Here is a 13,692-nt window from a genome sequence, read left to right as displayed (position 1 = left end):
ACTTCAATAACTGAAAGGCACATTATTAGAAAGATAATAATGATAATATTGATAAAGCATGCTTAAAGGATCTATCAAAAACATATATTTTTCAAATATAGGTCATTTTATTGTATCTAATAACGTATATACGGATTATTTTAATTATTAATGAAGGAAATAAAAAAACATGGTTATAAATGTTAGATAAATTTTTAATTGTATCAAAATATAATAAAATCCATATTTAATACCTAATTACAATGCTTATTTATTATGCTTTATTGCTACTATTTTTAATTTATACTTTAAAATAAATATTCTCACAATTATAGTACCTATAGGTACTTCGACAATGAAAAGATCAACAAATCTATTTCTAGGTTGGTACATCAAACGGTCAAAGAGGGTCACATATTTTAAAATATATATGAAGATAACGAAAATTATTTAAACTAAGTCATCATCATTTATTCTTTTCACTCCTCTCATATTTTACAATAGAACTAAGTACTAAATTTGACTGAATAAATAAAAAGGAATATTTTAGAATCAACTAAAAAACGACGACACGGCCATAGCAGTCATTAACAAGAACAAATTAAGATATATCGCTGCAGATGAACCCGGGGAACAGCATTCAGGAGGAGCTGTTGTTATCGTCGTAGTGTTTTCGGGCTCATCATCAGCCAAAGGAGGAGTCGGTTCTTGACCATCTCTATCGAAAACCCGTCCAAATATGCCAAAGTTATACAATTCTGCGCTCTTATTCACTAAGCTATAGCTATACACATCAGTGTTGAGTGAAGTTGTCGAAGTATAGGTAAATTCATCAGCTTCTAGAGGTAGTATCGATGGTTTGAGGGATACGGGGAAGTACGCTACGTCATCTGCTCCCAATTCTTGGACAGTTTGTGGTGTCGCGAAGGTCGCTTGAATTGTCAGCTCTTTGAACGTCGGGAAGGCATTTGGACTGTATTGTGGGAACCTGGGAAATTAAAGAAAATGGGATGGATAGTGTGTACGATTCCTTCGCTCAATTTTACAATTAATCTCAATTTCATGTTGTAAATATATTAATGCTTAATAACGTACTGATATTAAAAAAAAATACAACAAAATAAACAGTACTATAATATATCTCGGGGCACGGCAGTGTCCCCGCCAATTCGAGCAAAAAAGCGGCATGGCCGACCATCCTTTTCTCAATACATAATACATGCCTATAAGAGTCTTATTGTGGATAAATGTTCCTATTTAATGACATACCTTTTTCCGCAAGATTCCCTGGTATCATCGGTACAGGCATACACGGCACATATTCTGACTGCACCGGTGGCCACGCCATCATACGTACGAACTCCATCAAATGCACCAGCTCTATATTTGTAGAGCTATAGGAAAGATCATATGGTCATGAAGAGTATAAAAAATAGTCGCTTTCTCTGTTCCTATGTCCCTTTGTATGCTTAAATCTTTTAAACTACGGAACGGATTTTAATGCGGTGTTTTTTAATAGATAGAGTGATTCAAGAGGAAGGTTTTAGTATATAATTTATTAGGTTTGAGACAAGGCGGGCGAAGCCGCGGGCGATAAGCTAGTATTTCCATAAATTATAGATGTTAGGAAAAGTAGGTAAGTGGCTATAGGTATACGTTGTAATGTGACGAGGATACTGAATCAGGTCAGGTCAAACGAATGTGTATGTTAAGTATCAATAACACCTTGGAGTTCGGAATAGCAATACTGACATATCTTTGCAAAGGCACGTTAAGCTGTTGATCCTCACGATTTCGTATGTCTGTCTAATGTCTTCGTTTATATTGGAGCATGGCTGATGGGATAGGAACTGAAAGAAAATCTTAGGGCTCTTTGCGCGTATGCCATATTATACCTAATTTCTGTGCAGTTGGCTTTCTTAATCGATAATTTCTATTAGAAAATATACTATAATAATAATAATAGTTATTCCGAACATGATACCTACAAGTTGTAAATTATCTGAGTTTCGGTGGGAATTTGAAATTTCTCTGGCTTGTATAGGGGTCTTCCCGAGAGCACATAACTCAAGATAACTCAATAACCTTTGACTATTGTAATTATTACGCGATAGTATATTAATATAATTAGCACCTAAACTCTCGCAAGAGACTTGTGGCCCTGCAGCGAGAAAAATAATAGATTGAATCTAATAATGAAGATTTTACTTCTAAAAATTTTGTGCTCATTGTCATTCACTTCCGAAAGAGAAACAAAAATGAAAAAATAAAGGAATTTTAAATATAACATGACATATTGTTTTTAATTCTATTTCATGAATTAAATAATTGCACTCGATAATAACATAATAAAACATAGGAAATAAAACAAACAGGTCATTTGGTCAATTTTTGTTTTAATTTTATTAAAAAACTATATCTGTACACTTAAAGTACATAGTTCTACTGCAAAAATAGATACACTAAGTATATACTTTTGTAAGTAGTTAGGTTATTTTACGTTAATCAATGCATAAGGTACTTATTTTAAATTTATTCACTTTTTTACGTTACATGTATACCTATTTATAATGTACTTATTTTCCTTGAGTATCGCAGAAGGAATTATTATATAGGAATTATTCATTTATTTTAATTCTTCTTCTTTATTCAAAGATCAGTCTTTTCAGTAGTCAAACCATATATAACATTTTCGATCTCATTATAACTATCGAGATCTTCAGTTGTAAAATCAACTTCTGGCTTGTTGTCTTCACTATAGACACGACCCCATATTCCAAATGAAACTAAATCATTTTGGGGTTCTTTTAGTTTATACAGCAAGGTTATTTTGCCGCCATTTTGTGTATCACTTTCACCATCTTGTTTTACTTGAATCGTATAGTTGCTTGGATTTAGAGGGAATTTATTATTTCTGAACGATACTGCGTAATATTCTACGTCATTGCATTTTAGAGTGGAGTTGTAATTGAATGAGTGTGATGACATTTCAATTTCTATATCTTGAATGTCCATCTTCCTGTCCTTATGGTACCTGAAATTTAATTCATGTTTTTGAATATCAATTTCGAATCGAATTCCTTACATAGATATGAAATCAAAAAACAAATAAACAGTATCTATTATTATAATAATTAACTCTACAGGTGAAAATAGAAATCTGCTTCGCGATTAGACCATCTTTTGGTGAATCTTTTTTATGTTATTGCTATTGTTTTTATATGATGTTTAAATTACAATAGATATATAAATATTACAATAGATATATAAAAAAATAATGTTGTGTGGTTTTATGAAACCACGGTAAAAGTGAAACTGTTCGAACGGTTTCGAACACTGCTTTGTGTAGCGCATGTCGCGTGACGGTCGGTACACGCGACATGCGCTACACAGACCAACAAGTTTGAGACGATGTAATAAAAGTTTCACTTTAAAACATTGATTTATTCCGTCTTTGTGGAATTGCTATTATACGTTTAAGATTTCAGAATAATAACGCACATCTAACGAATTAAAATGACATTTTTATTAAAATACAATATAATACCATAATAATATATACCTATAAGGGCACGTAGTAGGGTCATCAGATTCGCAAGCAGTCACAACACACCCAGTCACTCCTAAATGCCTTTTTGCATACACTTGGACGTGATCTTGGATGAACGCTCTGTACCTCAGGTTCTAGAAAATATCATGCTTTTGTCAAAATAAGTGTGTTCACGTATAAATGATTTAGTAAAGGAATATTTTGGTAAAAGATATTTAAGCCATAAGACAATACATGATTGTGCTACTGGTAAACTGGATGAGGAATGAAGTTTCTGTCATTGTCATATAAATGGAAAAACATGGGAAGAACAGATTTCTGAATTAGAGCCATTTTTACAGGAAGCTTTTCAATGAGCAATAAACAAAGGTTGGTCAAACTTGGCAAAAATCATAACCAAATATGTACATAGAAATAATATATAGCTACTTACCAAACATATATTTTAAAGGAATCATGCGAATAATGCACTAGCGAACATGCAGTTAGTAACATGCAGGGTTTTTTAATTTTTGTCAATGTATTTTGATTATTTCTGCCATCATGTAATATTTATATAAAGAGCTGAATGTTCTAATTAATATAAATAACCTCGTGTTAAAGATTTCGTTAAATATTTGTTGCTAATGTCGAAGCGATGTTTCATGTTCAAGGTTTCGTTAAATATGTGTAGTTTTAAATCAAATCAATTTGAATAATTACTCCTCCTCTTTTTCAAAACTAATAACTTAATATCGATAAGCAACTGTCACTACTACCTACTATAAGTCCTTTCCACCTAAGATGAGTTCTGTGACACATCGATTTTTGACACGTGTAGAGATGTCGGTTACTGAAATCGTATCAATTGTTTCCGATAATCGATAATATTCTATATGGAAATGAAATCGATTTGAATAAAGTACCAAAATTAGTTTTTTCGGCATTTCACCAAAAATTAACTAAGGAAACTTAGCAAACAACAGCAACAAAAAGTCAACAATAACAATTAGTAAAAATAACAGAATACCACGTAAAGTATCAATATAAAAATGCAACTTGTATACAAGGCTAACGTACTCGTACAGACGATTGACTCGATTGACAAACGATCACAAGATGGGCGCCGATTAAATGATTTTCCAACTCTATGATTTTTCAACGATCCATTTCATGTACACGAATTGCGTAGGTATTATATTTTTGTGTTATTTTATTTTATTTTTCATTATATTAAACTAAACAATACTGTTTTTGATTTATAAGCTTAAGATGTTTCATTTTTATATTTTTGGTAATAATGCCGCCATAAAATAAAAATATTATGCACTAAAATTATTTTGACTTTTTAAACATAAAATACGTAATTCGGAACACGATGAAGTGTCACAGGAATCATCCTAAATGAAAAGGACTATAGATAACAATTCTCCTTGCTCTAGCAATGATAATTTTGGGTTTGAATTTTTAGCAATAATTCTCAGATGAATGTAAATCAAAAAGGCATCCACAACTCATGCAAACAAACGTAGGTAGGTACTACACATGCTATTTCCTCAAAAGAACTTACCGTAGCAGCGGATTCAGATAAATTGACTTTAAATCTGCACATAGTGGCGCCATCTACAAGCACAAAGTCCTGGGAGCCAGCTTCCAGTAGCTGGCTCTTGTGGGATTCGAGAGAGGGGTCTACTTTTAGTAGGAGGTAGTCGTGATCGGCCGGGTTGTCGTATATCGGCCCGGGGTACGCATCTTTCACCTGTAATTGTGATTTTATTATGGGTATTATAAATATTATTTTTTTAAATATTCTGAGCTAAGTGTAAATTGAACACTTCACTAATGTCTAAGTATCTCCTAAATTCGTACTTCATAATATTTTTATATCGTCACGTGACTTACTATATTTATAAAAAGTGCAGGTCTACTTAGACTATTAGTCTCTCAAAATATCCAAGCCAATTTGGAATAAGATCACGTAAAAATAATTAAAGTAAACCTGTTTTTTTTTATTAATTTTTGTTGTATTTTTATACCAACCTCTCCAGGGACTTTTGGTACTTTGGCAACAAGGAGTCGTGTGGTGGGCAATCCGGGCATGATACTAACGAGTGCTCCAGCTTTGCCTGAATATATTCCAGAGCCTGCAACCAAATAATAAACACCAATAACATGGTTATGTATATTGAAATAAATAATATTCAGTTATTGATGATTACATATACATATACCTACCTACCTAATTTTAATTACAAATCATCGACTAGAACAAACGAGAGTTACGTATTTTTAATTTCGTATATACTTTATAGGTAATTTATTAGATGTTAAGACCTTCTTTGAAGCCTTACCAGCACTTCCAATGCGCACATTGTTCGCTCCAGCAGCAAGGAAGTTGACGTTCATAGCGTGAGCGTAACCCTCTTGGATCTGAACGGCTGAAATTAGGAAATAAAATTATAAAGCAACTAAATATAGATGCCCAATGAAATTGATTTTTTTTGCTAGTCAAGTCCCTTAGACAACTTTTCAAATACGTAGAAGGAATTTGAATAGGTAGGTACCTATTTTTTTTCAAATATGTATGTAACATTAATTGTTCATAATTGTTTGTTTTATGACATTTACTATTTTAGAAAATATATCCTATTACAGTGCATTTACATCAAACGAGCGAATGCTCATACTAACCCTACTGTGTCAATTTTTTAGTGTAAACAGGCGTAGACCATTCTATTTCCATTTTTCTTGATTCTATGCAATATTCTAATACTGAACAACACTGAATACAAGTTTTCGTTCCCACTAAAAGATCACGAAAAAATGCTCTTGCTCTATCTCTAGCTCTATATTCGTTTGATTTATATTCGCCGTTAGGCCGCGTTTCCATCTGCAAGAAAACTTCCGCAAGAAATGTCCGACAGCAACTTGCAAGTCTTAACCAGCACTTGCTACATGGTTGAATATACAGATGGAAACGCGGCCTTAGAAGAATATCTTACAGTTGTTCTATTTACCTGTCAAATACGGCAATTCCGAGAACCACATGGTGGGGAAAATAACATCTGTTATATTGTACTTCTGCACTACTTGTACTGCGGGAACTTGGAACAGCAGGTCGAAGCAGATGAAGTGGCCGAACGTGACCCCGAAGTCTGTCGTGAATATACCCAGCTCTGGTTTGAGTGCTGGCGTCCGTGTGTATTCGCCGAAGAGATTTATCTTGCGGTATCTGGAAATTGATGGTTTTAAAAAAGAAATAGTGGATGATGAAAATTAATAAAAAATGTAAATCAAGTGCCGATTTTTGTGGTAGGAAGAATTTTCAAAAGACCAATTATTGATCCAGTTAATTAAAAAAATAATTAAGATGCACGTTTATATGTTTTTTATTGTTATTTATTATGATCTTCATTAGAGGTATTCAAATATAAAGTTAAATCATTTTACCTGTCGATAATAGCTCCATTTCTATCAAAAACTACATTAGTATTGAAATGATATAGTTTTTTCTCAGGACAATTTTCGCCGGGCGCATCTGTACAGTCCATTTTCTCTTGAATATTAATGACTACGTATATTCTATTGTTTCTTGCAGCTGATGATATTGATACAAGAATCTGAAACGATGTGATAGTGTGATTTAATAAAAATATCAATATTTTTCCCGCATGAATTGGGTTATTTATGGTCAAAGAATTTTGGATGTAAAGCGGTTGCGGAATAAAGGGCAAGACATTTGGGATCACCTACGAGTTATTTAATAAACTACACCTACGAGTTATTTAATCCATACTAATATTATAAATGCGAAAGTAACTCTGTCTGTCTGTCTGTTACTCAATCACGCCTAAACTACTGAACCAATTTTCATGAAATTTGGTATGGAGATATTTTGATACCCGAGAAAGGACATAGGCTACTTTTTATTCCGGGAAAATGACGTAATCCCAGAAATCCCACGGGAACGGGAACTATGCGGGTTTTTCTTTGACTGCGCGGGCGAAGCCGCGGGCGGAAACCTAGTAAACTATAAATTCTGTTTGTTGGTCTATTGTGAAATATATATTACCAAACTCTACCACAATGGTTTGACCGCTTAAATAATTTTCATGTGCATAGGTATGCCTGAGAATAGGCTTACATCATACAAAATTTGCCGGTTTAGTTTTTCTATTTAATTTAAAATCGTATTTCTTACCGAATCATAGAGGTCTGCATGTAGGGCTGGTACTGGATACTCCTTTAGCTTCCCATATATCGGCACTTCTGCTTGTCGGCTGCCAAGGTTTAATGTCATTTCTGGGAACACCACTATATCAGCATTCTGAAATAAAGCAACGAAATCAATTAGTTTAACTAACTGACTAATACTGTACAACTACATATAGCTTCGTAAAAAATACATGCATTTTTCGTAATTACTCAGCTTGGATGCTTCGCCATAGTTAACCAGATGTAAAAGCCCACGTTACGGAGTTTTATACGACTATTTTTAAGTTCATTCCTTACATAATATAAAAATTAAAATCTTTCATCTTTATAATGTTAGTGTCGATTGACATAGAAAATAGGTGCCAAGGTATTCGTCACATTTTTATAGTGCATTGTAAAATTGTTTAATAAACAATAATTACCTGCTCTGCAGCTTCTTTTATTAAACGGACATAATTGTCTACATTAGTATCCGTGTTGGCTAAAACTTGATATTCTACCACCGCTGCTACATAACTATCATCGGATGGCGTCGAAATCTGGAATAAAACAATAAACGATAAAGTAATATTGCGATGATAAGTAGTACCGTGTCCCCACTCCCCTTGTGGGGTATGGGGCATTAGGTGTACACCTGTTTTGCTGATCAATTTTCTTTACGGGCAAGTACTTAGATCATTAGACTTTTGCGTCCTAAGAATATGAATTTTTTTGTTGATTTGTCCCCACCGGGATCAAACCTATTACCTAGTTCCACGCCCACGCGTTCACCACTGTACCAAAGAGGTGGTCTAACGAATAGAGAAATTTTTATTTTTATCTTTTTTTGTCCGAATACTTTCGTAAAACCATTCCAAAAATTAACTTATTAGAATTTAGAATCGCTAGGTAGAGCTGTTTACTTCTTCTTTAGTCGAAATCGATTTTGTCATATATTTAACCAGCTGATTACTAACTGATATCTATTTTTATCCTAAATATTAACTCTGTACCTATTTATGAATGAAAAAAAATTATAACAAGTTTGCCTCTTGGTTCACTTTACGAATAAATATTCCGCTTTCCCGAATTATGTTGTTTTTTGTTATTTTTATTTATTTTTACTACATCATACTTAGTATTATTTACGTGGCTATCAGTATTCAATCGGTTGGATTAAATATTAAAAGAAACGGAAATTATAATCGATATTATGAAGATAGCATATTGAATATAATCTCGTATACCTTACCTACCTATAAATTTTCTGTGTTTTCTTTCCTTAAGACTGTTTCATTAATTTAAAAATAGCAAAGTTCCCAACTTACACAGATTTTTTACAGTAATTTCAACAATTCCGCAGATCGTGTATTATTAATAATTGGGCCTTGACTTTTGCATAAATTTAAAACAGCCTCTTAAATATTTTTTTACTTATAAAGAATTCTCGGAACTGGTCCCTTCATTTTTTTTAAATTTTCAGTTTATTATTCCACTATCACTTAATTGCACACAGCAAAATATATAGAGCAGTGAGTAGGAACAGTGTATAGTGAGTATATCACTATAATATGTTATAGTACAACCTATTTATTACTAGCATTTGTTACTATTAAGTATTCTGTGCTATTAGATACATTATTTGTGCGAATAAAGGATATCCACCTACAACAGGAGATGATCAAGAAGATATTATATTATTGACTAAATTGTGTACTGAGTACTGTGTGTTGCTCTTTAATTTGTTCCATTACAATAACACAATAAATATAAGTATTTTCGTATTATAGATTTAAGCTGATTTTAGTCTCGCTGCAAAGTGTGCGAAACGTCGGGTTAATAATATAATGAATAAATCGTGTTTAAAATCCTTTAAAATCTTTAATTTCTACTACAAATATTATTAATCGTACTTACTCTTGTAAGCAAACTTTTCGCATAAAAATATATACCTAAGTTACTAGCGGTCCGCCCCGGCTTCGCCCGTGGTACATAATATTTACGTTTTCTCTACATAAAAACCATCCTCGTACTTCAAGGAATATAATAAAAAAAGAATTATCGAAATCGGTTCAGCCGTTCTCGAGTTATGCGCTTACCAACACATTTTGCGATTCATTTTTATATATAAGATCTATCTATCGATTATTATCTAGATATGCATAATGTAGCTGTCTAGAGAGCAAAATTATATTTACTGATAATAGATAACAAATAAAAATAACGATTAAAAATATATGTATATCTAAATTAAATTGTTACCATATCGACATTATCACGACAGGCAATAATATATTGTAATGTGAATAAAATATTATTATCTTTCGTGTCTAATTCCAACTAAATACATAATTAATTAATATAATAATTAAAATTTAAATGTATCCAAACTATTTCCATATTGAATTACCCTTAGTACAACCTAAATTATACCTCAATAAAAGATATTTTTATTTAAATTGCTAATGTGTTTTATTAATGTAAGTAATAATAATAATCTCTTACATAAATAAAGGAACTAATGATAGAGCCTTTTTATGTGTCTTATAGTTATGTTAATTTTTTGCTATATTATCTAGGTAGGTGCCTCGCTTAATTATACAGTATAGTATTATATTATCTGTGATTATACTAAATTACTTATTAAAAATATATTAAGTAACTACCTAGTCATTTTAAAATTTACATTTTGTTAGCCGGCTACTCACGTACCTGCAGCAGGGGCAATATTGGAACAATATCGTTTGGTCGGCGGTCGGGGCAATTTCAGTTGTTCTATAAAATTGCCTCTGCTTGCCTATACACATCACAATTAAGGGTCCAATTTCAAAATTGCCCCTGCGGCAGGTACGTGAGTAGCCGGTTTAATACCTAATTGACATTATTTATTTCATGCTATCCATAATATGATTTTTTAGTAAAATAAACAATGATCTAAAGGAAGTATCGGGCTGTAAAATGTATAACAAATATGTATATTAAGAAGGATAAATTATGAACACACAATGAATCATTAGTTTATTTTTATTAACTCACTAATTATTCCAACACTCTACATATTTTTCAACCATTCAATTTTAACAGAAAACTGAAATTATTTACATAAATGACCAAGATGAATACATCTTAAAACAATAAAATTAAAATAAGTTTAGTATAAAATATTTTCACCTGTTCTGATCCGATTAATAAGCAGAATAATCCGAGCAGTATAAGGGATTTCATTATCACACATAAAAACAATCAAACACAATGTACGAATTTAGATCTAAAGCTCATTTACATAGAGCTGTTTATCAAATAACATAAATACAGTCTTGTTGTGTTGAAGTCTCGTTATATACTAAAGCTGGCATTGCTGGCTCCGCTTAACCTATGTACTTTGGCAAGCATCCAATAGGTATCCAATATTCTAATCATCCGATATTTTTTAATACGTTTATCATTACCTACGTAAATAAGTGTGAGAAATGTTAACAATACCTTCATTGCCTGGCAGAGTTCGCTTATAGCGATAAGGCCGCCTAGTTAACTGTTATTATGTTTCTTTATTTGATTTTTTTCTGTTTTCTTTTTTCTCTTGTGTATGTGTTTGTGTTAAATAAATAATTTTTATTGTATCTCTATAATTTGGACATATCTTATTATAGACCGGGAGATACTGACACAAAATTTCGAGTCATTTGTAACAGGATGGCGGTTCTACAGGGTTCTTAGTACGCAATGACAAAAAGAAAAATGATGGTGTGAACGCTGGTACCGGCGGTTTAGTCGCGTGGGCGTTAGCCGAACTCGTCGGAAAATAGCGAAAGTCAAACGATTTGTAACAGTATGGCAATTATTTTTCCTGTAAGTTTGAGGATCAACGAATATATATACAAAATTTCAAAGATCTAGGTGTTGGAAATCTTCACTTGTATAAATTAATACTAAATTAACTTTTCAAGTATGACAGCACTTTTTCCCCCTACTAGAAGTATGGCAAATATAATAATGGTCACATTTTATCAAATACTCTCCAAAAATCCAAATGCAATACTGGTACAAAAAGTTTGGCGAAATAAAATTTTTTTGCAGATTTTCGGCGGTATGGCGACCATTTGGAATCGTCCGAAAAGTATGGCATGGCGATTTTCGTCAATGGCTGCACGACGATGGTTACCTGTGCAAAAGTTAGCCTGATACAAATGGTTGAATAATTGTTTTATTTAAATCAACACATTCGCGTCGGTATGGCGGGCTGTAAGTCACACCGGAAAAGTATGGCATGACACTACCGCCTACTTCTTTTTTATGGGCTATCGGTAAATTCTAAAATTTTTGTGTTACAAATCGTTTGACTTTCGCTATTTTTCCGACGAGTTCGACTAACGCCCACGCGACTAAGCCGCCGGTACCAGCGTTCACACCATCGTTTTTCTTTTTGTCATTGCGTACTAAGAACCCTGTAGAACCGCCATCCTGTTACAAATGACTCGAAATTTTGTGTCAGTATCTCCCGGTCTATTACTTATTAGGTACCTAGTTGTTAGATTTATCTAGAGTATCTTCCGAGATAAATCATCGTATCACATGGTATCATAATTAATTAAATAATGAGATTATTATCATAATTTAAAGTAAAGTCAAGCGGATTTAAATGCACCTGGACGTTAAAAAATATATTCGAAATTTTCGCTACCTACGTATAAAATGAAATGAAAATGACAATGTTAAAAATAAAATTAATTCATTTGCATTTTTAACTCGATAATTTTTGTACCTTCAAGAGTCAATTTATTGATATTGTTTTGTCGTTATAAATCTATAATTTCTATAATAATTAGGTATCCCTAATTATTATTACACAGAACAATTAACATAATTTTACATTTACAGTAGTGATACCTTCACAAATTCATGCTATGTTCTCATTGTACAAGCATAAGTACCTACAAGCCCTTGACAGTGCATTAAATGTGTAGTTTATTATTTTTCCGCGATCTTCTTATAAACATGTTTTATCTAAATTATTCTTGATTAGTATCAAGAGCGTAACATAAATAAAACAATCTGTTTTACAGATAACATACAAATCTCCTTGTCTATCTACTCTATATTTCTATAAAGATATATACTTACTATAGAAAATTAACTTAATCTAATGGTGAACTAAAAACTTTAAACCAAAATATTTACCTGAAACGAAAGTCGTAACAGAGACGCAAATATCATTAATATTAAACGCATTGTTATAGCAATCTACCACTACACTTTGAGTAAAACTGATAACGTGATTTTCCTATCCCACTTTATATAAATTGCGAGTGTGAGCCAACCTTTGTTCGTTGTCTCCATCGATAAGAGAAATTGACGGATTAGTTATCTTTATTTTTAAAATGACAAGGTTCGAAAATCATGCGGTAAGATTCAATGTACTAAATGTTGTTCGTAACAAGTGATTCTATTAAAAGGTATTAATAATTTAATACATTTTACCTCAGTTACTCAAAAACTATATTTAATATTAATTGTGCATGTAAATAATAAAAATATTGACATTATGACTCACAATATAATTTACATTGATTACACTAGAGCGTTTGATACACTTACCCAATTTAAATTTAATATTCTATGGGTCTATATCGGAAATAAAAGATCATGTATCATCAATATGTTAATACATACGAGACATACTGTTCACTGACAGATATACGAATTAGATACTTACAACCATTCAAAGAACTCACCTCATTTGGCATCCCACGGGGTTCATACTTAGGTCCTATAATATATTTTTAACAAAACTACGGATAATTCAAATTTGCTTTTATTTATTTTGAAAATGAATTAGACTCTTGCACGATCACAAAATAACTAAATAAATCGTAGTACAATGGAAACTTATAACAATCTTGTTGCAGGGGAGGTCCCGTCTGGAAATAAATATTAGTAATGTGCATGTAGGACTACACGAGGTAAATTAAATCTTATTGAGACAGCTCACA

The 13,692-nt window shown here is 32.2% G+C and overlaps 1 protein-coding gene across 2 annotated transcripts; it reads right to left on the bottom strand.

The window, feature by feature from the left end:
* Window positions 1-193: 193 nt before the first annotated feature.
* Window positions 194-12,971, bottom strand: LOC149899178 (vanin-like protein 1). 2 transcript variants are annotated; one of them, XM_090114448.1, is made up of 10 exons: window positions 10,874-11,031; window positions 8,146-8,262; window positions 7,710-7,835; window positions 6,959-7,128; window positions 6,526-6,740; window positions 5,860-5,946; window positions 5,549-5,652; window positions 5,079-5,267; window positions 1,249-1,373; window positions 194-967 (listed from the first exon to the last, which is right to left on the bottom strand). In XM_090114448.1, the coding sequence occupies exons 1-10, from the start codon at window positions 10,925-10,927 to the stop codon at window positions 532-534; spliced, it is 1,623 nt and encodes a 540-aa protein (XP_089970574.1). In that variant the 5' UTR covers window positions 10,928-11,031; the 3' UTR covers window positions 194-531. The 2 variants fall into 2 exon arrangements, with proteins under 2 accessions (XP_089970574.1, XP_089970575.1); XM_090114449.1 differs by lacking the exon at window positions 10,874-11,031 and adding an exon at window positions 12,881-12,971 and having other exon boundaries at window positions 196-967.
* Between the last annotated feature and the right edge of the window lie 721 nt (window positions 12,972-13,692).

Source organism: Colias eurytheme, chromosome 21 (assembly GCF_061535395.1).
Source record: "Colias eurytheme isolate Ceu_HAF_F1 chromosome 21, ilColEury1 Martin Lab GWU primary, whole genome shotgun sequence".
Lineage (NCBI taxonomy): Eukaryota > Metazoa > Arthropoda > Insecta > Lepidoptera > Pieridae > Colias > Colias eurytheme.
The sequence above is the reverse complement of the archived record's forward strand: the minus strand, read 5'-3'. Positions and strand labels throughout refer to the sequence as shown.

What these genes read in the sequence shown, in the direction of transcription:
- LOC149899178 (XM_090114448.1), bottom strand. Translation starts at nt 10,927, where the DNA reads ATGAAATCCCTTATACTGCTCGGATTATTCTGCTTATTAATCGGATCA. An exon ending in TAAAAGAAGCTGCAGAGCAG is followed by an intron (nt 7,836 to 8,145) that starts GTAATTATTGTT and finishes GCTTTATTTCAG; the next exon opens with AATGCTGATATAGTGGTGTT. An exon ending in AATGGAGCTATTATCGACAG is followed by an intron (nt 6,741 to 6,958) that starts GTAAAATGATTT and finishes ATCAATTTCCAG; the next exon opens with ATACCGCAAGATAAATCTCT.